General features: G+C 33.1%; 1 protein-coding gene across 33 annotated transcripts in view; it reads left to right on the top strand.

Moving 5' to 3' along the window:
* Window positions 1–25,230, top strand: part of Rims2 (regulating synaptic membrane exocytosis 2) — a 418,336-nt gene that overhangs the window by 231,958 nt on the left and 161,148 nt on the right. For 21 of the 33 annotated variants that reach the window (XM_042673019.1, XM_042673020.1, XM_042673035.1 and 18 more), the window contains 6 exons: window positions 816–946; window positions 3,064–3,235; window positions 7,119–7,272; window positions 10,511–10,579; window positions 12,770–12,926; window positions 13,953–14,066. In XM_042673019.1, the coding sequence (XP_042528953.1) occupies window positions 816–946; window positions 3,064–3,235; window positions 7,119–7,272; window positions 10,511–10,579; window positions 12,770–12,926; window positions 13,953–14,066 (797 nt within the window). Of the gene's footprint in view, window positions 1–815; window positions 947–3,063; window positions 3,236–7,118; window positions 7,273–10,510; window positions 10,580–12,769; window positions 12,927–13,952; window positions 14,067–23,669; window positions 23,736–25,230 lie in introns of all 33 variants that reach the window. The other 12 variants (XM_042673018.1, XM_042673026.1, XM_042673021.1 and 9 more) reach the window with 1 other exon arrangement.

Genomic DNA, 25,230 nt, shown 5'->3' with positions numbered 1-25,230 from the left:
CAGGAGGTCATCACCAGTAAGTCAAAGGAATTCAGTAGTTGGATGTTAAGTTCCAATCCCTCATTTTATGGAACAGCAAAAATTACAAGTTCAAATTGTAAAATGGAATCTCTTTTTCTAAGGATACGATGCATTTGCTTCACAAAAGAAAGCGGGACTTTATGTCTACTAAAATTTTTAAAAGGTGAATTTATTATAGTTTTAAATGCAACCTTATCAGGGGACAATGCATGAAATATGGAAATTCACAATGAAAATCCTTTATACAAGTTATATATGTTAATAAAAAATTAAAGAATACAAGTGGAGGGAATCTATTGACTTAAAGCTGTTTTAAGACCCCTTTGCATATAATCACTGACTTTTTTTTGCTATGGAATAATATAAAACATTTGCTCAAAAATTCCCTCTGAATACTGTATAAATAAGTTATTATCTACTCAATTCATTCTGGGCTCTTATTCTGAACTTGTTATAGGGGAGGCAAAATAAACTACAATGATTCTTGCATAAAGAAAGATACAGAGAGCAACCTTTGTATATAAAGTCCATAATTATGATAGTGTAATTATTGTATGAATGTTAGTAAGCAATTATATTAGAATACAAAAAGCCAAGTGACACTGTAATGTCTGAATTATTTATTTTATTCATTGAAGTTATTATAGTATATCCTTTTTAAATAATCACAGTTCACTGAATGAAATTTAGATTCTATGCTAATATTAGTGTAAGAGAATGGCTTGAAGGTTGGAAATGTAAACGTGTATTGTTAGTAAATATTTGAGCTGATCATGAATATTTTTGCTTTTCAGATAAAATTATGGTTTGACAAGGTTGGTCACCAGTTAATAGTTACAATTTTGGGAGCAAAGGATCTCCCTTCCAGGGAAGATGGGAGGCCAAGGAATCCTTATGTTAAAATTTACTTTCTACCTGACAGAAGGTAGGGATATGCAACAATTTTTTTTTTCTTAAAACTAAGTGGTAAAGAGGTAAAAGCAACCATTGTTTTATAATTCTATATTTGTTTGTGTTATACCTATTAGATTCTTTTTAAGTTAATTTAACATAATTATTCTAGAAATCAAAATAGTGATTGTAATTTGAGATTGTTTTTAAACATCTTTGTTCTGTATTTTATTTTTGATCCAAATTTTGTTGTATATATTTTGTTGTATATATTTTAAGTATATGTAAATTATTTGTAAGCTATTATGTGATTTTTACTTTAGACAATTAAAATTTATGCTCTTTGTAAATCACATTTTTGATACAAGCTATATTGTCATGAACTGTGAAATGGTATTAAAAAGTAGTACTAACTGGGCACTGGTGACTCACGCCTGTAAGCCTAGCTACTAAGGAGGCTGAGATTTGAGAATTACGGTTCAAAGCCAGCCTGGGCAGGAAAGTTCTTGACACTTCTCTCCAATTAACCACCAGAAAACCAGAAGTGGCATTGTGGCTCAAAGTGGTAGAGTGCTAGCCTTGAACAAAATTGCTTAGGGACAGAGCCCAGGCCCTGAGTTCAAGCCCCACAGCTGACTCCCCCCCCCCCCCAAAAAAAAATCAAAAACCCCAAACCAAAAAACTGGTGGGCACTAGTGGCTTTCATTTGTAATTCTAGCTACTCAGGAGGCAGAGATCTGAAGATCACAGTTTGAAGCCAGCCCAAGCAGAAAAGTCTGTGAGACACTTATCTCCAATTAACCTGACTAAAACAACAACAACAAAACCTGGAAGTGGAGCTATGGTTCAAGAGATAGAGTGCTAGTCTTGAGTGAAAAGCTCAGGGACAATGCCCAGGTCTTGACTTCAAGCCCTAGTACCAACATAAAAACAAAAACAAAACAAACAAAATAACATTGTACTTATGGTCTACAACTTCTCCTCCTTTATGAAGATATTGTCTCACTTCATTCTATAAACTTAGTGTTTGTGTAATTCATCACCTAAACTACAAAGAATTCTACAAAAACCTGGAGTCCATGGCTCAACCTTATAGTCCTAGCTATTAAGGAGGCTGACATATGAGAAATGAGATTCAAAGCCAGGCTGAGCATACAGGTATTAACTGGAAACATATTTCACATGGTAGAATACCAGTTGTGAGGAAGAAAGATCAAGGAAGAACATATGGCTTAGAATTCAAGCCTCAGTACCACTACTAAATAAATAAATAAATAACAGAAAATTACTAAGCCCAGATTCAACTTCACGCATTATTTGTTTTGATTCTATTCAACATACATGATATTTTTCTGCCCATATTTAAGCATAAAAAATAGAATAGGAGAAATATGCTGTCAAAATCGAATCTTAATTTGAAGCATATAATAACCAAAGGACCATTCAAAGGGAAGTAATTACCCTTCCCTCGGTTATCTTCATCCCAATTTCTAAGAGAGTGCTCTCAAAATTATGTCATAAGTTTTCAGGTTGGAAATGCTCTGCACAGCTACCACATTTAGCATGTCCATATATTTTTAGACTGTAGTTTACTTATTTACTTAGTTCATTGAAAGCAGAGTTGAGTTGAGTGCCATGGTATCATCTGCATTACAATGAAAAAGGACAAAAGAAATGACATAGTAATTAGCATGGGCCTTACAGTTTATCTGATACATTTTTTTAAGGTGAAAATTCTAGAACAAATTCTTCAAAATAGGTTAAGGTGCCTGGTATCCACAGTTATTGAAAACTGTTTGCTGTATTATTTTATATCATGAAGTTACCCTGAAGAAAATAGTTCTCTATCAACTTAGAATGTCTTTTGGAGGAAAAAAAAAACATATAAACTGTAAGAGAGAAAAAAGATATTCATAATTACAGCTGTCATAAGTATAGACTTCAATTGAGTGGAAATTGTCACACTTAGATTATCATACCACCATTGAGTCATATGGAAACTGGAAACTTCTGAGCTAGACTTCCCATCTATGAGGATGACAAATAATAAATTTGTGAGGAAGTTTTACTTGGATTCTGAGAAATGTTAATAACTAATAAGACAAATCTTTAAATCTTATAGAAGTTCACTCATTGTTTTTTTTTTAATAGTGATAAAAACAAGAGACGAACAAAAACAGTAAAGAAAACATTGGAACCCAAATGGAACCAGACATTCATTTATTCTCCAGTCCACCGGAGAGAATTTCGGGAACGAATGCTAGAAATTACCCTTTGGGATCAAGCTCGAGTTCGGGAGGAAGAAAGTGAATTCTTAGGAGAGGTAGCTCAAATTATTATCATTTTGATTGTTGGTGATACTGGGATTTGAGACTTTTACTTGCTAAGCATCTGCTTTATCACCTGAGCCATTCTTCCAGTCCTTTTTGTGTGATTATTTTCAAGATACGGTCTCACTGTATGCCTAGGTTGATCTGGACTGCAATATTCTGATTTGTGCTTCCCTTTGTTGTTACAAGCATATGCCACTAAGCCCAAACATTGTGCTACTTAAAAACACAATTGACTCAGCCATTGACTGAGATGGAGTCTCATGAATTTTTATACCCAAGCTGGCTTAAATTGCTGTCTCCTAATCTGTACCTCCCAAGTAGCTAAGATTATATAGACTTGAGCCATCACACCTGTCAAGATTAATTTATTTTAAAATTTGCCCTATTCATAGCTTTTTGAATACTTTTAAATTACTAAGTAAAATTATATATGTGTGTGTATATATATCTGAAAAAGGTATTTAACAGAACAAATTTGGTTAATTCTTTAAATAAAATAGAAAACAGCGTTTCTAAGTACTTGCTAAAAAAAACTGGGTGTGATAGTAGTAGAATATACCTAGCTACTAGGGAAGCTATGGGAAGATCATTTTAATCTAAGAGTTCAAAGCTGAGCTGTGCAACACTATTTTTTGTGACACTGTCTCAAAATTTGAAATAAAATAAATGAATTAAAAACTCTATGGCAGGGGCTGGGAAGGTGGCTCACTGGTAGAGTACCTTGCATGCATGAGGCCCTGGGTTTGATTCCTCAGCACCACATAAACAGAAAAAAACAGAAGTGGCACTGTGGCTCAAGTGATAGAGTTCTAGCCTTGAACTGAATTGCTGAGGGACAGCGTCCAGGCCCAGATTTCAGACCCCACGACCCACAAAAACAAAAACAATAACAAAACAACAACAGAAACAAAAACAACTCTATGGTAGTTTTTACAAGCTTATATTTATTAATCATGATAGTGCTCGTCTGGAATCTTAATGTACAGTCAAGGGGATTGTACATTTTAGGCTAGCCTTGGGATAGAGAACAAGACCTTATCTCAAAACTGTCTGAAAAAAACAAAAGGAAAACATGGAGGGAAGAAGGAGAAAGGAGAAAAGAGGATGCTGGAAAAAGGAGGGAAGAAGGAAAGAAGAGAGGAAAGAAAGAAGGGAGGAATTCTAAATGTTGAATGAAAAAGTTTGATTTTTATTCCACATATCTATTGCTCTGATGTGTTGTATACGTTTTATTTAGCTTATTGAATCATTATTCCACTAGTAGGTAATTCAATAATTTATTAGTGGATTATTTTTAAGCCTCATATCAAATCAAGAACTATGCTGGGGCATGAAGCTTCAGTGGTGAATAAAGTATATTGCTTATTTCATAGAATTGATTCATTGGGGATACATATTAGTGAATGGCAATTAAAATACAATTGCTTAAAATGTAATACACTAATTGCTTTAATGAAGAAAATGCAACTGGAAGACAATTGCTGTTCATAAAATGGGGGGTGATTAAAGGAAGTATCCACAGGAAGTAGAATCTAGCAAAGTCTAGAGGAATGATATATACAGTTTTGAACAATTGCTTTGAAATTGTGAGGAGAAAGTGGTTCGCAGTGAGATTTAAGTATTAAATTGGTGCCAGATGATATCCCCTGTATTTTATATATTACCTATTTGTACTTCAGAAAAGTAGAAATAATACTAGTGTATAACTCAAGGTTAGTATCATGATTAAAGAAGTGTGTGTGTGTTGTGTGTGTTTGTGCATAAACTTTGTAACATAGTAGCTATGATTTTGAAAATGGCTAGAGAAAAATTAGAAAGAGTGAAATAATAGATTTTCTGCTCTTTTAACTTTGCACTTAAACATCTCAGTAATTTACTTTCCATACCAGGTCCCCTTAACACAAGTGCAAACTGTATACTTGTTCAGCACTTGAAAAGAAAATACTCTTTGATGTCTACAGATGGTTCCTTGGGTTGCAGACATGGTTCCGGTAGTAGAACACCAAGCCTGTCAGCAAGTTCAGAACACCAAGTTCTGACACCAACGTGTCAGAACCTGAGTTCAAGTCCTTGTCCCAAAGGATAAAAACAGACTGATCTTCACTTAATATTAAGTAAAGTAAGCCAGACCCAAAGAAACATAGGTCACATGGTTTCCCTTATTTGCAATAACTAGTATATATCTGAGACAAGCAGAAATGGTCAGTTAAGTTGATGTTAGGCGAAACGAACTCCAAGATAAGGACTCAAATGTTTTTTCTTTCTTCCTATTGTTTCTAACATATTTATAAGATATTTCTTTGTTGCTTTGTATGTCCCTTTCCCAGGGTACAACCCCTTCTTTCACTGTATTTGATGTCGGTATAATTTGTGGAGGGGAAAGGGAAAACAAATTGTTTAAATAGGGATACAGGTGGACCCATTGCAACAATGAGATGTACAAGACGTTATGTCGAAAAATGAACTTTACAACTTTGGTGCGGGGTGAGGGGGACGTAGGGGGTAGATGGGAAGGGATGGGAAGGGGAAACAAAGGAGGAGGCAACAATGCTTGATAAAAAATGTACTCATTACCTTGCTCATGTAATTGTAACCTGTCTGTACGGTATTTTCACAATTAAAAAAAAATCTTACGTGACCAAAAAAAAAAAAACCAGACTGATCTTTTTTATAATTAAAATTGTTCATATTATATTTTAATTATAAAAAAGAGCAGTCTGTTGATATGGCTTATATTAAAGACCTATCTTTGTAATTTTTATTTTGTGGATATTTAAAAATTGATAGTTGATGATTGTACATTTTCATGTGAATGCTATATAATGTTTCAGTTTTTGATCCTTAGGATGGCAAACGCAGATTTTTTTTTTTTTTTTGGGTTGGTCGTGGGGCCTGAACTCTGGGCCTAGGCACTGTCCCTCAGCTCTTCAGCTCAAGGCTAGCACTCTACCACTTCCGGCTTTTTTCTTTTTGCTTATGTGATGCTGAGGAATCGAACCCAGGGCCTCAGACATGCAAGGCAAGCACTCTACCACTGAGCCATCTTCCCAGCCCCTAAGCGCAGAATTTTGAGCATGCATTAATAAAGATAGATTGATTCATTTTGCTTCTTTTACTTAGAAGCTGGTATGACCTTCAACAGGTGCTTTTAACCCTTTATATTATTGGAATCTTTAAGACAAAACAGTATTTTTTCTGATTATTAAATAATGTGGCATGGTTCTTATAAGTTCTTACGAAGGCTAAATTGCTAACTACAAATAAAAGTGCATCTTAAATTAGAAAATGTTATACGAATATTAGGTACTATTGCATTTTCATGTAAAAATTTTATTTCTGATAAATTTAATATCCTCTAGTATTGAGTGGGTGATAGTTTACAAAACAAGTATCTTAGCTATTTTAAACTATTGAATGATTATCCATGAGCAGGTGGCTCATGTCTATAATTCTAGATACTCAAGAGGTTGAGATCTGAGGATCATGCCTCCAAGCCAGCCTGGGCAGAAAAGTCCTTGAGAATCTTATCTCCAGTTAACCAAAAAACAAAACGAAACAAAAAGCCAGAAATGAAGCTGGAGCTGTGTCTCAAATAGTGTAATGCCAGCCTTGTGTGAAAAAAGCTAAGTGAGAAGACAAGGCCTTGCCTTCAAGCCCAGGTACCACATGTGCATGCGCACACACACACACATATTTAGATCATTTCGAAGTTAGAAAACAATTATCTTTTAGTTACTGTTGAAACATATTTATAGTTTTTCAATACCTAAATAACTTTGCTTTTGATCTGACAGCATTGTTATTGCAATTATTATTAGGAAAGTTTAAGAGAATTTCTTCACTGTTGATGTAACTTTGTCTTTTGGGTTGTAGATTTTAATTGAATTAGAAACAGCATTATTAGATGATGAGCCACATTGGTACAAACTTCAAACCCATGATGTCTCTTCATTGCCACTGCCCCACCCTTCCCCATATATGCCACGAAGACAACTCCATGGAGAGAGCCCGACCCGGAGGTTGCAAAGTAAGTTTTCAGCAGAATGTACCATATTTTTATTGATTCCCCCCCCCCAATCTTTAGTGCACATATCACAGAAGGTGGAGGTATCCTTGTGGATTTTTAACAAGTATCTATTAATATCCTCACAGCTATTATTGAGGCTTTCAACTGACATACTAATGTGGTTTTATCTATAGCAGTAACTCATAAAATAGGATTAGGTAGCTAATATAGTAATATTTCTACTGAGATCATGAATGTGAGTTAAACTTTTCAAATGCTTTCTCTACACCTATTGAAATAATTTGCAGTTTATAGCTTCAATATATGTAAAGGAACACCTGAGAGAAAATTTAACAAAGCCATTTCTTTTCTTTTTTTCTTTTTCTTTTGCCAGTCTTGGGGCTTGAACCCAGGCTTGGGCACTGTTCCTGAGCTTCTTTTGCTCAAGGCTATCATTCTACCATTTGAGCCATAGTGCCACTTGTGGCTTTTTCTGTTTATGTGGTACTGAGCAATGGAACCCAGAGCTTCATGCATGCTAGGCAAGCACTCTATCACAAAGCTACATTCCCAGCTCTAACAAACCCATTTATATTAAAGGAAGTGCCAATATATTTCCATGTTCATCATTGGTAAGTCAGAAAATAAATTTTCAAGAAAATACAAAAGACTAAAAAAACACACATTACAAGTTTAATCTCATTGTTAAATGGAGTTATCTGTAACTAAAATTGAATTCAGTGGTCCACACTGTTAAAGGCAAAATTCCCACCAAGTATGTCTCTTGGAGCAAGAAATTTATACAAGCCAGCTGGAAAGGAGATAAACAAGACTTCAGTCCTAGGTGCAACTCCAGCCTTGGGACATCATGTCCTGTCTCAATATAAATGCTTCTTGGCCTGGTGCTGGTGGCTCACACCAGTAATCCTAGCTACTCAGGAGGCTGAAATCTGAGGATTGTGGTTCAAAGCCAGCCTGGGCACCACCAGAAAATCAGAAGTGGCTCTGTGGCTCAAAGTGGTAGAGCATTAGCCTTGAGCAAAAAGAGCTCAGAGACAGTGTCCAGGCCCTGAGTTCAAGCCCCATCATGACCCCCCCTCCTTCCCCCCCAAAAAAGAAAAAAAAAGTGCTTCTTGCTGAAACCTTCCCTGGGATTCTGTGAGTGTTGTGGCTCCCATGTTATGTATTTTAACCGTAAGGTGTTTAACTCTTCTTTTGAAGTTTTGGCCAGTTTTCTAAAAATGCACCTTGAGAAAGAAACTTCTAACATTGATTTTTAAAAACAAAACAAAACAAAAACACAACTCTGAGGTAATCAATACCTGACACACACACACACACACACACACACACACTCAGATTAACAATCTCAATGATATATACTGATTTTTTTCAGACATTTAATAACCGCTACATTTTTTGCATTAATGAAGTATGTGTAAAAGGGAGTAAATACTCATTTTGCTCCTTTTTCAAATAGTGTTATGTCTTCTATGTATGTAGACTCATACATCCTATTGCCTAAGTATGTAGGTAAATGTACTGATAAACCAGAGTGCTACTTAAAAAATAATAATTCTTTGATTTGTAAAAAAAAAATTGAATTCAGATTCCTCTATTCTATCCAAAAATATTTATAAAAAGTTTTGACATACTATTCCACAATTCATTCTTTAAATCAATTTCAAGTTGACTAAAAATAGCCTATATTCTCCAGTTGTATTTTATTTTACTAAGCCAATTGCAAAGAGATAAATTAGGAACTTTTGTAGTAATAAACATTTTAAACTCTGTCATCTCAGAAATGATACATCATTCAATTGCTATAATAGAAATCTAGAACATGATATATAATAAATAATTTATACTCACAGAAGAAAATACCTAGAACTGAATTTCAATCAATGTATTGCATAGAAACATTTGACTAATGCAGGGAAATGCTGAGAGAGGAATGCTTATGTTCAAAGCCATGAATAGTCTTAATTTATGGTGTGTTTACCTAGATTAAGACTTTAAAAAGAGGTTTGTGAAATAATTCGTGTTGGAAAGCATAAAAAGTATAAAGTTGATAAATTGAGAAACCTGTAATTGATAGGTTTATGAAGGTTAGTAGTTAAGCTTTGGTAACAAATAGCAAACTGTTAATGAAATTTATTAATAAAATAAAAGATGGTAGGAATGGCAGTAGGGGTGACTTTGATCAAGAAGCATTATGCTCCTATTTGACTTGTTGAATTGAAACCCCTTTGTACTACTACTTAAAATGAATGAATGAATATAAAAAGAAGGAATAAGAAATGAACAAATGCATATAAGTATCAGCCTTTTAAAAATCTCTAGAGATTGAATTTGAGAAAATACACGAGACACTTCCGAATTGTCCTTTTTGTCTATAACATGAAAAATAGAATTGGGTATATCGCCGGGTGCTGGTGGCTCACACCTGTAATCCTAGCTACTCAGGAGGCTGAGATCTGAGGATCGCGGTTCAAAGCCAACCCCGGGCAGGAGAGACCGTGAGACTCCTATCTCCAATAAACCACCAGAAAACCGGAAGTGGCGCTGTAGCTCAAGTAGTAGAGTGCTCGCCTTGAGCTGAAGAGCTGAGGGACAGTGCCCAGGCCCAGAGTTCAAGCCCTACAACCGACAAAAAAAAAAAAAAAAAGAATTGGGTATATCGGATTTCTTAGCCATACATATTAGGAAAACATACATTAATGAATGACAGGCCCTAGTGACTCATGCCTGTAATCATAGCTAGGATTGAAGTTCAAAGTCCAGGAAGAAGAGTACCTGAGACTCTTTTCTCTAACCAACTAAAGCCAGAAGCAAAAAGAGCTCAGGTACGGTGCCTAGGCCCCAAGTTCAAGCCCCACAATGGGGAGCGGGGAATAGATACATTAATGATCTTGAACATACATTACTTAAGTCTTGAGATTTAACTAGACTTTGGTAGACAACTGGTTTAGTTTCCAATAGACTTTACCAATTAACATCAAGTTATTTTACATAATTATCTCATACTTAATTTTTTTTGAGTCAGGGACTATGCCTAGGCCCTGAGTTCAAGCCTCACAACCAAGAAAAATTATTTTATTGTTATTATTAAGGTGTTGCACAGAGGAGTTTCGTAAGTCAAGTAATGAGTACATTTATTCCTGTGAACAATGTCACCCCTTCCTTTACTTTCTCCAGTTTCCTCCTGACATTATTTTTCTAAATAACTTTCATATTATTGTCATGATTTGCTTCATAGGATCAAAGAGAATAAGCGATAGTGAAGTCTCTGACTATGATTGTGATGATGGAATTGGGGTCGTTTCAGGTAAGATTTTTAGGATTATTTTATTATATTTTATATAGTGTTTTGACTATAGTGTTTTATAGTGTTTGAGCTCACACTTTACTCGGATCATCCTGGAGCATTATGCTTCCAACTTAATTGGTCTTCCTTTATAGTATAGCCCTGTATATTGTTGACTAGAATTCCCTAGAACCACAATCTTATTGATGTTAGCCTCTACTAGAGACAAGAGGCATAAATCACCACAGTCAGCTATTATTTGAGAAGGGTTTTGCATAGTCCATCTTAAATCACAGTCCTCCTATTTTTAGCCTCTCAAGTAGATAGGATTGTAGGCATAACCTACTATGCCATGCTGTCTACAGTATTTTAATAACATTTATACTCCTTGAATTCTTTCTGTATTAGAAATTTGAAATGATCATCAAAATCAAGATCATTTTACTTTCTGTGATTACTATATTTTAATAATAGTTATATTCCTTGAATTTTTCTGTATTAGAAATTTGAAATGATCATCAAAATTGATGTCATGGTATTTTACTTTCCATAATTATGATGTATGTAGTTTCTTAGCTCATTAATAGAATGTAGCCAGTACTTCATAATCAAAACTTATACCAGCATATGTTGATTTTGTCAAATGTTATTCTTACAGTTCCTTTTCTTCATTGAGCTTTTTAATGCTCTATATTTAAAACTAATTTCAGTAGAGAATAAGTGGTTCTATCCATAGTTTATCAAATAATTGCTACTATACTATTCAAATAATATGTTACCTAGAAAAATTGTTGTGTTGGTTTATTTCAGTACTTTTTACTCTGTTCCATTTTCTGATCAATATCACAATGTTCTGATAGTTTAACTTTGTATTGTCTTAAAATGTTGAGTAGTCAGTCTATTGACTATTCTGTTTTTTACATCTCCATATAAATTTTAAAATCATTATCATGGTGGAGTTTTGGTTAAGATTTAATTGGATTAAACATCTCAACAACACCGAATCTATCTATAGACCTGGACTACCTCACAATATATTTAATTATTTTTTCTATTTTTTCATTATTGAGTTTTATTGCTTTCTTTATATTGACATTGTACATAATTTCATAGATTACACCAGTTTTATTTCATTGTTTAAGTGTGTGTTATTAAAATGCTATTGTGGTTTTCATTTCAAATTCTAGTGGGTTTTTTTTTGGCAAAGGGGAAAGTGATTGGCTTCATATTTTAAGTTTATATCCTACATCTTTGTTATAATCAATTATTAAATCCTGAAGGCTTTTATTCTCCTCTAACAGTCTGGTTTTTGTTTTGTTTTGTTTTTTTTGTCAATAGGGAGCTTGAACTCAGGGTTTAGGGCACTGCCCCAATCTCTTTTGCTCAAGGCTAGTGCTCTATCATTTTGAGCCACCGCACCTCTTTTGGTTTTCTGGTGGTTAATTGGAGATGAGTCTTTTGGACTTTCATACCTGGACTGTCCTTGAACTAGTTTCTTTTTACAGTTTCTTTTCTTCATTGAGCTTTCTAATGCTCTATCTTTAAAACTAATTTCAATAGAGAATAAGTGGTTCTATTAATAATTTATCAAATAATCAAATCTGATTCTCAGATCTTAGCCTCCTGAGTAGTTAGAATTACAGGTGTGAGGCACCAGTGCCTGGCACTGTCTTTTTACTAGTGTACTTATACCATCATATCCTCATTTAGTAATCATATCATAACCCGGGCACTGGTGGCTCACACCTGTAATCCTAGTTACTCTGGAGGCTGAGATCTGAGAATTGCAGTTCAAAGCCAGTCCAGGCAGGAAAGTCTGTGAGACTCTTATCTCCAATAAGCCACTATAAAACTGTAAGTGGCATTGTGGCTCAAGCGGTAAAGCTCTCACCTTGAGCTGAAGAGCTGAGGGACAGGGCCCAAGCCCAGAGTTCAGGCCCCACAACCGACCAAAAAAAAATCATATCATCATGCAATATATAGTATATTATTATCTACCATATTTGTTAGTGTTTTATACTTGTTGCCTTTCTAAAGACTTGAATATTTATCCCTTTTTAATTACAGTTTACATAGTATTTTTCTTAATATGTTATGCTTTATTATACTTTACATTTATTTCAACATCAGCTTCATCAGTATTTATTTTTACTAGGAAAACACAAATGGGTTGTTATAGATAATTTTGCTTTTTTATTTTTTTGCCTTTAGATTATCGACACAATGGTAGAGATCTTCAGAGCTCAACATTATCAGTACCAGAACAAGTAATGTCATCAAACCATTGTTCACCATCAGGGTCTCCTCATCGAGTAGATGTTATAGGAAGGACTAGATCATGGTCACCCAGTGTCCCTCCTCCACAAAGGTAATGTGGCAAATATATTTTATTTATAGCATAGAACTACAGCATAAGAACAAAAAAAAAATCTCAAATCAGAACTATCATCTGACTCCGTCATCCCATTATTAGGTATGTGTTCAGACAAAAGTCAGGGTATTATAGTTATCTACAATGCTTAATGTAGTATTATTCAATATGTCCCAGTAATAGTAACAAAAATATGAAATCAACCAAAGAATCTATCAGTAGATAAATGGAAAGTTGGTACATTTTTAATCTAAAAAGGAAGAAAAATGGTACATGTAAAACATGTATAACCTTAATATACTGTAGGTGGAATGAAATAAATCAGATACTTTATGACAATTACTATATGATCTAACTATATATAAACTATATATAGTTATGGAAACCTGAGTAAAATAGTGGTGATTTAGGCTAAAAGGTGGCATAGGGAAATGTTGGCCAAAAAGAGAACATTGTTAGGAAAAATCATTCAAGGAATATATATAAATGTATAGCAAATAATTTATATAATATAAACATTTATATAATAATATATTTACTATATATAATATATTGCATAATATAGTTAATATGTAAATACATTTAATATTTTAATAATATACTTAAAACATAAATAATATTATATAGAAATACATAATACAGTGTTACATGTTATAGTATATAATTACATTAATTCTATATAATTAACTTAATTAGGTAATGATTATATTCATTACATTATATATAAAATATCTGTTGTATTAACATATAGAGTAGAACACACAACATCATATATTTTATATAGTATATAATATATTAAGGTATATACATAGGTGTATATGTTTACATATGCTAGCTTATCTATATATGCAAGATTTTAAATTAACTAGCAACTGCTATTTATACTTTTAAATATAGGTATAAGTAGTTAAAAATGGACTAGATATAACTATGACTCTATGTTCATATTTTTAATTAATGTACTTTATTCTAACAGTTTATTAGCATATATAATAGATTGTTTTGTTTTTTTTTTTGAAATAGGAATGTAGAAAAGGGTCTTCGAGGGACACGTACTACCATGGGACATTATAATACAATTAGCCGAATGGATAGACATCGTGTCATGGATGACCATTATTCTCCAGATAGAGAAAGGTAAATATCATTAAGTACCATTAGGCTTTATTTATGATCACTTGTCTTCAGGAAGTAGCTTCCTTAAAATGCTTTCATTTAGCCTTTATTTTATTTTCTAAAACCACGTTTCTTCGTTATCATGTCCATATTCTTTCTTAAAACTTCCACCATGCCAAATACAATAAAACAAAAGCAAGTTTTTTTGTTGTTCCCATCCTAGTCGTTGAGCTCAGGCCCGAGGCGCTGTCTGTGAGCCTTTGTGCTCAAGACTACCACTTTACCACTTGAACCATAGTTAGGTGTTTTGGTACTTAATTGCTTCCCTGCCCTGACTGGCTTCAAATCGTGATTTTCAGATCTCAGCTTTCTGAGTAGCTAGGATTATAGGCATGCGCCACCATCATCACGCACACAAGGAAATTATTTTAGTAAGAAGAGAACAAAGCCAAGCCAAGCATTATGGCACATATCTTTAATCCAAGTCCTCTGAAAGCTGAATAAGAGAATCAGCTGAACTATAGAGCAAGTGCTACTTTTATACCATAGCACGATCCTGTTTCTAAAAAACAAAAATTTCATTTAGCAATTTTGGTCCTTTTTTAAACTAGCTAACTTAGTGAATTTGCAAAAGAAATTACAATTTTTATAATGAAAACAAGAGTTTTATTATTTTATGTTATAACAGTGTATCATATGTGATAGCCTTCCATGAGATAATAGATTTTTAAAGACTTTATGTACATTAGAGAAATCAATGTGACTTTTCAGAGTCTTGTTTGTCTAGGAAGTACTTTATTATGATTCATGGAGATGTTTTTCCTCATGGCTTTCAGTAAACTGTTTAAGCATCTTAAAGAATCATGTTTGTAGCTGTATTTGGAAAAATTCTCTTGAGTTTGCTCCATTAATATGACAAACTTGGAACTAATATAGCATTCTATTAATTACTACCAATTTTAAAAATGATTATAATTCATGCTTTGAAAAATTACTGATTATTTTTCCCAAACTCGCCAATGAATTTAAGATGAAGAAAGAAAGCTGAACATTCTGTGTAGAAATTGTAATAAAATAGAGTGGGAACTTACATATCTTTGGGTGTGTATCCTAAACCAGTTTTAGAAAACAGATAGGGATTTTAAAATAAAGTAGAATAAGAAATGATTGTTAATATGTCTGAGAGTAATTATTTTGTTTGAATCTAGATTTATATTCAAATAATGCTTATAATTTCATTGTGGTTTAGTATACTTCTCCAAATGAAGGTAGTGGATGTCTTGGTCCTCAACAGTGTCAAAATAAGGGATTTTTATATGTAGAATTTAAGAAGAAATGGAAACATTCCTATATTTATAGTATTAGATTAGGAAGGAACATTTATTGTATTAGTGTGAAATGAAGTTTTGCCTTCTTGTAGTGATCTGTGCCTGCCTTTAATGGTGATTATAGGTGATTATAGGTGTTACCTATAGAATATGATTTTTATCAAATACAATAACAGTGAAAGAACAATTACTATGTGGCATGGTTGAAAATTGGAAGTACTGTCGGTCGCCAGTGGCTCACACCTGTAATTTTAGCTACTCAGAAGGCTGAGATTTGAAGATCATAGTTCAAAGCCAGTGAGGGAAGGAGTCTGTGAGATGCTTATCTCCAATAAACTACTCAGAAAAGGCTAGAGGTGAAACTGTGGCTCAAGTGGTAGAGTGCTATCTTTGGGCAAAAGTAGTTCAAGCAAAGCACACAGGACTGGCACACACAATAAAAGGCTTTAAATTAGCTCGATTAATAGTTATTTGGGTTGTTATTTTGATTACCTAATAGAATTTTAATAAATTTATTTTAAAGCAAGTCATACATTTTATGTTTATTAAGGATTTCTTAATGAAAGGATAAAAAGAGGAAAGTCTGAAATCACTTTACATTTTGTTTTCAATTTTGTGTAAAGTGACCTTTCATTAAAACTTGACTTTTTTTACTGAAAGCAAGTAAGTATGGTCAAAATCCTGCATAATATATTATACCTAGTCGCATTTGCAATTTGAGCCTCGATAATGAATCCTTTGTATTATATAGTAATATAAAAAATTTATGTATGTAATTGACATATTGTTCCATTTTCTTGTTTTATTTTATAATTTATGAAACTTTTAACAAAAATGTTAACGTAATTATCTCTAGATGTTTTGGAGAAATTTGATTTTAGTAGTCTTTTGGCATGATATAGAGATGACTAGATTGTAGTTATTATTAATTGGAAGATGCCTTAAGTCCTTTTTGAAGTAAATAAAATAGAATTTCATTTCAAGTTGAAATATAAAGAATTTTTACTATTATTGTGGTTTAGCTGTATAATCATTATGATAAACAGAAATCTGAGGTAAAAAATTATATTATTGTATATTCTTGTATGTACACTGTTACATTATTAAATAATGGTACCTTAATTTCAAATACCCTAATATTCTCAAGGAATTTTAGTCATAAAAATGTGTGTGAAAGTATTATAGTTTTAATGTTTTGTTTTGAAAGTGAGTATAATAGAGAATTCCTGGATGAATTTTCATGAATAACATTTCATAGATTTGTGATGGTTAACCTTCATTACCAGCTTATTTGGACAGAAAGATACCTTGGAGATTTGTAAAACATACTTCTGGATGTGTTTCTGATGATGTTGCCCCCCAAAAGAACTAAGTGAGGAAGACCTACTTGAAATGTGTATGACATCACTCAGTAAGCTGTGGGCTGATAGAATAGAATGGGAGGAAGAAATCAGTTAGTTACAGACCTTCTTTCTCTTTCCTGGCTATCATGAAGTATACTATTCTGCTCTGCCATGGAATGAAGCTATGAACCAAAATTAAATCCTTCTTCCCTTTTTTATGCCAGGTATTCTGTGGCTGTGGCAGAAATCTCACTAATGCAACAGATAATCTACTATACTGTTGATTTTAAAAGCTATGAGAGACTTTTTCTTGAGAAACTAATTTAGGCATTTGAGAGAAACATTGGCCTTTCCTGTCAAACAGAATGGATTTGTAGGATTAGAATATTAGCTTATTGAATATACCATTTTTTCATAGAATTTGGATCTTGCTAACTATGTATTTGGGGATATTAATCTCTCTGACATTTAATTTCCTTATCTATAACATTATAATAATACCAACTTTATAGGGCTGTTTAACCAACATAATACCTCCAGTTCCATTTTTATAATACTCATCAGGTAGCCAAGTACCAAAAAGTGTAGCATCTACCCATAATTATTTCACCAAGACTTGCATTGTATATACTCAAACAATGTATCTTAACCTTAATGTTTTAAAAAGATGTTTTGACTTATAAACAATTTATATTTAATTTCTTAATTAAGCATAAATAAGCTGGCTTATAATCCTAGCTATTCAAGATTTAAAAAGATTGAAGTTTAAAGCCAACCTGGACAGGAAAGTCCATGAGAATTTTATCTCCAATTAACTACCAAAAAGCTGGAAGTGTAACTGTGGCTCAAGTGGTACAGCTTTAGCCTTCAGCAAAAAAGCTCAAGGACAGTATTCAGGCCCTGAATTCAAGCTCCAGGACTGGCACGTGAATAATAATAACAATAATAATAATATTAACAATAATAAATCACAAAAAAAACAAGAGGAAATGGTCAATGCAGGTATTTTTAAAAACGTAGAATTTAAGACCTCACTTGCAACTCTGAGGAATGGACATGCTTATTCAAGCAATTACAAGAGAAGAGAGAGAGGCAGAACACATACTCCCATCATACAGGCCCACAATGTGAGCACATGTTGCAAAGTCTTATGTGAAAATTGGCTGTATTGCTGAAAAAAACATTCTATTTGACATTAAACAATAGTACTCATTTAAACTTAAATGGTGTGATATCTATATTCTTATAATAGGTAATATAAAGTAATTGTATATCAACATTTTATTGGATTTTTTATTCTCTTTATCTTACAGTATCATTAGTAAAAATCTTACCCTGTTTTGAAAAGAAAATAGATTTTTTACAAACAATTCAGAAATGTACCTGAATGAATATTAGTTAATATAATGACTTGTGAAGAGCATCTTATATCTTCTCTATTCCATCTCTTGCAGCATTCTCTCTCTTATGAATCATGTTAACTACTACAAGTAGGAACATAATTTTCCTGGGATAAGATGTGACTTTAGTATTGTCTTTATAAGCTGATTTACTATCAAGTATGCATAATACCAGATAATGTTTTTATTATATGTCCTGGAATATGCTTTTTAATGTTTGGTGCTTTTATTATTGGATACGTTTATTTCCTTGAAGTGTACATTTAACACCAGCATTTTAAGAGTATTCTAAGAGGAATATGTCTTAAAATATGGAACCCTGGAATGTCTCACACACATATACCATTTTTATTTTTATTTTTTGGTTGGTCGTGGGGCGCTGTCCCTCAGCTCTTCAGCTCAAGGCTAGCGCTCTACCACTTGAGCCACAGCACCACTTCCGGTTTTCTGAGTGATTTTTTGGAGATAAGAGTCTCACGGACTTTCCTTCCTGGGCTGGCTTTGAACCGTGATCCTTAGATCTCAGCCTCCTGAGTAGCTAGGATTACAGGCGTGAGCCACCGGCGCCTGGCCACATACCATTTTTGTGTTCTGCATTAGGCAATCAGCTATTGTGTAGTGTAACACATACTCATAAATGTTTAATCAATACTCTATTTGGTCCTTTCAATTAAGAGCTATGAGGGAACTATGTCTCAGAAAGTGTAAAATTATTGGTAACATGGAAACAATAGGTTTCAGTTTATCAAGTAATGATCTTAAATGTAACACTTATGCACATAATTTCAATGAATCATACTAAGAATATTGTTGCAACTGTGAAGCAAAGCATGAACAACATTAAAGACACAATATAAGTTGTCATTAATTTGATGTAATTGGAAACAGCTTTGAATAATTATGGGTTTCTAAAAGATATAATATTTATCCACATTTTTCAGTGGTTATTGTGTGTCTGTTGATTCCTAAAAGGAAACATTTAAGCAAATTTAATATAGAAGATAGATAATTCATTATAATGATGAACATGAGTATTTTGTGTTCTCTTAAAGATTATATTGCTTAAAATCAAAGTGTATGTAGAAATTGGATTAGTAAGTAGTTCCAGTTCTTTAAATAAAAATATTTTATTATGATTTTTAGAATTTGTAACTTACTTGATGATGATGATTATTATTTTTGTGTGTGCGCCGATACTGAACTCAGGGTCTAGGCACTGTCCCTGAGTTTTTTGTTCAAGGCCACACTCCTACCACTGGATCTAAAGTTTCACTTCCGGCCTGTTGGTAGTTAATTGGAAATAAGAATCTCATAGCCTTTCCTGTCCAGGTTGGCTGTGAACTGTGACCCTCAGGTCTCAGTCTCCTGAATGGCTAGAATATATCAGGCATGAGCCATCAGCACCAGGCTTTCTTTTTCTTGTTAAAAATTTAGTGAGCTAACTAGTTTTCTATTTTTTTTTTACAATGAATTCCTGTACTGTTCACATTTTTAAAAAATTTCACAGACATTTTAGCAAAAATACAAGTTTTAATAACTTACAATCATATTCGAGTCCTAATTCATGTTAATTGACCAGCAGTTCAATAAAAATGTACAAAATATTCTCTTACATTAAATAAAAACAAGAGCTTTAAATACATCTTGGATTTTAGAGGGCTTAATTAGAACATAATGTCAAATTTTCTGTAATGTTCATACATGTATTTTCATAGTTTTCAATAGAAAGTCAAGGAAAAGATATGGCCAAAAGATTAAGCATTAACATGACTAGTGACAACAAATCAATTATTTAAAAATATATCTTTGGCATCATTAATTATTAACAGTCTTCAAGGAAAATACTAGAAACTGGATGATGATATTGTACCTATGAAATTATACACTTTCAGAAGCCTTGATATTTATATTTTTCTGTTGTTCTTAAGTATTTCCTCAAGAAATACTTAATACTTTGAAGCAATAAATCTCAAAATCACAGTTGTTGAGAATTATTTCTACTGTTCATAAAGTTGAGATATGGGGGAGGGTTGCTTTCTTACTTTTATTTATTTAATACTACATAGGCCTGAAATGTTTTGTCTACATTTCTAGAAACATTTTTTATGATTACATGAATCATTACTTTCTTTGGAAAGATTTAAGATGGCAGTGGTATAATTTTGGTTTTACTTATAATTCAACAAAAATATAACATTGAGTGGTTTTAAAAACAGCATGATCTAGACAGATACATTATCATTGGTTGACTAACTATACAATATCAAAGACCTGGAGGCTGAAACATATTATCTATTATAATGTTGCATTTACTACAATAATATGCTTGGGACTGATTAGGAAGAAAATTACTTGTTGGTAATTAAAAAGAACTTCAAAGAGGGTCTGGGAAAGTGGCCCAGCGGTAGAGCGCTTGCCTTACATGCATGAGGCTCTGGGTTCAATTCCTCAGCACCATAAGCAGAAAAAGCCGGAGTGGTTCTGTGGCTGAAGTGGTAGAGTGCTTGCTAACACGACTGACAAAAAAAGAAAGAAAAGAAAGAAAAGAAAAGAAAAGAACCTCAAAGAGGAGACCAATTTTAAACACAGAGTAAAGTTTTCAAAGGCAAAGAAATGGAAGAAGGGGGATGATAGGAATTTTTAGAGATTGATGAATCCAAACAAATGTTGGAAACCACATGATATATTTAGAAAGTATTAGTTAGTCTGTCATATCAAAGGTATTGCCATGAGGATGAGAAGTGTGGAAGATGAAGACTGAAAGTTAAGTTAAAACTTTTAAGAAATTTATGCTTTTTTCTTGATATTGGAAACCATTGAAAGATTCCAACTGAAGTACCTATGTAGTCAGAAAGCATAATTTACAGATGTATGTTTTTTTGTAGCTGGAAGGAGAGGGAAGGGAAGGGAAACCCAAGGGAGGATTATGCAGGTTAACATGTTAAGCTTGCTTTGTGCAGTTGCAAGAGAAAAGGAAAAGAAGGAAGAAATCTGAGTGCTTTCTAGATATCAGAGCCAGCAATTTATAAATCAATTTAATGTTGAAAGTAAGGAGTGGAGGAGTTAAATTCTGAAGCTTTATATAGCCATACTAGCTTCCAAAGGGGTTAAATGACTAATATTCAAATTAAAAATGACTTTAGAGATTTTGTGGGCCTATGTTCAGAATAGGTAACTGAGTGGCAACTATGGTAGGTAGTTATGAAGCCAGATGTGTAGAGATCTAGACTTCTCACTCCCACTGTAGCCAATCATTCTGATTTTACTAGATATCTATATATTGATTATACTTATAATTTTGTTTTCTCCTTAAAAGAAATAGAATGAGAAGGAAGCAGAGGAAGAGGTGGAAGAGGAAAAGAGCAGGAGGGAGAAAGAGATGGAGAAGGACTTTGAAAAGTACCGTTCCATCCCCTTTATTTCATAGCACCATATGTACAGAGAGACAAAAATGTCTTATAACAAATAAATGTTTTTTTAGAGTGTCTACATGATAGTGAAACATGTGGAAATCCTAAGAAGCCAATTTAATATGCTGTGTAACACCCCTACCCCAAATAAGACTAAAGAAAGACAATAGTTTACCTATTATTTTGAAAAAAATAATAGGTCAAGGGATTATAAGAATTATAGGTCAAGGGATGAGTTTTGGAAAACCATCACTGCCTATAAAGAATGTTTATAACATATAAATAAGTACTTTGGTTGGTATGCAAATGTAGATAAAAATGTGTTAACTGAAAATACGAGGAGAAGGAGAACTCAAAAATAGTGTAATTCCTAAGAAAGGCAAAGTCATAGGTCAACAAAATAAACACCAGAAAACAGGTACTTGAGAAGAGTGGAGTCAAGGGCAAGGAGGTGGATGAGTGAAAAGAAGTGGGAAGACTGTAGTGAAAAAAAAATTAAGTTTATATCCTACAAAATTAAGAAAAGTGAGCGAAGTGGTGGGTTGGTATGCATGGGAGAGACTGTTGAAAGAGGCGACATTGATCAAAATGCATTGTTTTCATAAACTGCTTTGTTGAATGGCAACTCCTTTGTACAACTACTTAAAGATAAAATTATTTTTTAATACAGAGAAAAAAGTATAGAGAAATGGAATTTAGTCTGTTATATTGGTAAAAAAAAAAAAAGCTGTCAAGTATTATATATAAATGTTAAGAGCTTGTGTTTCAAATTTTGAAGTTCTTAGTTGAAACCAAGATCTGATACGGCTTACTGTATGAACAATCACTTAAGAGTTTCACATTAAATGTGGAAATACTAGAACCTGCCTCAAAGAGTTGTTAGAAAAAGTAAATGAGTTAATGTAGACAAAACTTAATATATAGAAAAGTGTTAAGCTGGGTTTAATATCTAGAGAGAATACTGTTTCAGAAAGCAAGAGAGGATAGTGTTAGGAAATAGAGGTTTGAAAATCAAAGCCTAATACCATAGATATGATTAAGAGGGACAAAAGGATGTTTTCAGATTTCATAGGAAGCAATTAGTTATCTTTAAAGTTAGATTTAAAAGAGTAGGAGAGTCAGAAGTCTACTGCATTAACATTAACACTTAAGGAGTTAGGAAGACATGACAAAATTGTAACTGTCTTTCAAGATGTTTTATCCTGAAGTGTGATTAATGTGATGCTTTGAGATGGGTTCATGACTGTTAAAGGTCTCAATTTTAATCTCTAATGAAGAAGGGAAGCATGAAGGAATAATGGTTGAAGCTATATCATGTGATGAGCAAGTAGAGGTATTTCTTCTAGTGCAGACTAGTGCAGAGAGAATGATAAGATATATTTACTCTATATTTAGAGAGAGAATTGTGGTTCAAGGTTTTCTTGCATTGTTTTATGGAACAGTGATCATTGGCCATGATTGTTTTGGCTTTAAAAGTTTTAAGAAAGCAGACAATTTGAATTAGTGTCACAAAATGAAGATAATAAACTTTAGATAGGTAAAAGGTCAGTGTTTTTTAGATTGCTATGATAATCATGAAACATGAATGTAACAGAGCCAAAAGCATAAAATAAATATAAAAGAGGCATGGCGAATGGAAAATAGGATAGCATATAATAAATTTAATAAACAACATAACCAAATGAAATAACGTACTTATTAATTGGAGTGTTATTTTTATTCAGGAGGAAATAACTTTTATTTTGCTAAGTATTAGATGTTACCTTTTGAACTTTCTGATTGTTTTTTCTCTTTTCACTTTTCTTCCTAAGAAATAGGACAGTATCTCTATAATATAACACTTTCTAAGTGGTCCTGAAGTTATTTGAATCAATAGTTGCTAATATTTTAATTTTAAATGTGATTTTGGAGTATCTAAATATTAAATTTTGTTGCATTTTATTTTAGAATATTTAGATGGTTAACTTTTAGCGAAGATATACTGCAATGGACTTGGGGAGAGGGACAAGCTTTCTAATACCAACTTTCATTTGCTTTGCTTACTATCTGCTTATCTTTTTGGCTCTCACTTTTAAAACTAAACTATACTTTTTCACTTCCTCTCTAAGTCTCATTTATATTCTTGTTTCTGCCATGCTTGCAGTCATTTTCTTACTCTACCTCGCTCCAGATACAGTCAGAACATTGTGCATCATCACAGAGATGGCAGGTATTTCTTTCTTACAATTGAGTGTGTTTGTAGAATTGCATGTTTCTGTCTATTATTGTTATATAATTCACTTTTGCTTCTGTTTATATATACATATGTATATATAGTTCAATAATGAAATGTAGAAATATTATTCTTATAAAGCAAAATATATGGGACTGGGAAGGTGGCTCAGTGGAAGAGCGCTTGCCTTGCATGCCTGAGGCCCTGGGTTCCATTCCTCAGCACCACATAAGCAAAAAAGAAAAAAGCCGGAAGTGGCGCTGTGGCTGAAGTGGTAGAGCGCTAGCCTTGAGCTGAAGAGTTGAGGGACAGTGCCCAGGCCCAGAGTTCAGGCCCCACGACCCGACCAAAAAAAAACAAAAACAAAAAGCAAAATATATATAAACTAATTGTGATAGAATATCAGAAATACAGCTTTTCTTTGATCAACTAAGGTCATCTTTTTCATTACCCTAAACTTATTTCACTAGGAATTATAGTATCAAGGATGAAATAATAGCATGCTCTACAAATTAATCATAGTTCACTTCCCACCTTCCTCAGGAGAGCATGTAATTAAATACTTAGTAAATATGTCTTACCAAACTGCATCCCTCCTTCTCTGCTTCAAAGCAGAGGAGTCTTATCTTTGAAGTGTTTATGTTGAACTGATTTATTTGTGGTTACTGTGTCAAAGGTGAATGTGATCTGTTTAATAATAGAAAGTCTTGGATCTGTGGAAATTATTGGGTTTGTGAGAAACTCTTGTTCATTTCTACCCTACCGCTATTATTTTATCTGAAGTGGGGTTTTTCAGTAGTAATTAGTATACTCTAATACTTTAAAGAAACATGATTTATTTTGGAGAGAATTATCAGTTACTTGCCACTTAACAAAGAAAGGAGAGAAAATGACAGAGGGAAGAAAAATGGTCACTGAAGTCTATAAAGTTCTCAAGGTTCTTTGTAGCTTTAGAGATTTGAGAGAGTACATTAGCAGCATTTAAAGAATGTGAGGGAGACAAGAGGATGACAGTGATAAGCAATGATGGGTTACTTGAGCAGAGATTAGAAGTTCTGTGCTTAGTCACCCTGATTGTTGTTTCCAAGACAGTTTTAGTTATATGTGACCTCCTCTATGTCTAGTAAATTAGTTAAGAGTTAGTAATAAAGAATTTAGAAACATAATATAAATTAATGGGAAATTTCCAAGATTTGTATTCATATGGCTGAAGGTGGAAGGAAATATGAAATAACATTAACAGAAAATAAATTAATTTTTTCTGATCTTTCAATAAAATGTTATAGAAACAAGTAAAGTTTATTGCTGTAGTTTTCTTTTGAATTGATCTCCTTCATTTTATTTCTTTATTTGGCTTTGTCTTTATGCTATAGCTGTATAGTACATTGTTTCAGTTGCAATGATATGCATTCCCCTTCTATAAATACAAAAACATAGTAATATGGATGTATCCTAATACTTGGTCATGGTTTTACTTAAGATGGGTTAGTGT

Source organism: Dipodomys spectabilis, unplaced genomic scaffold (genome assembly GCF_019054845.1).
Source record: "Dipodomys spectabilis isolate Male_0828 unplaced genomic scaffold, ASM1905484v1 ptg000783l, whole genome shotgun sequence".
NCBI classification, from domain to species: Eukaryota; Metazoa; Chordata; class Mammalia; order Rodentia; family Heteromyidae; genus Dipodomys; species Dipodomys spectabilis.
The sequence above is the reverse complement of the archived record's forward strand: the minus strand, read 5'-3'. Positions and strand labels throughout refer to the sequence as shown.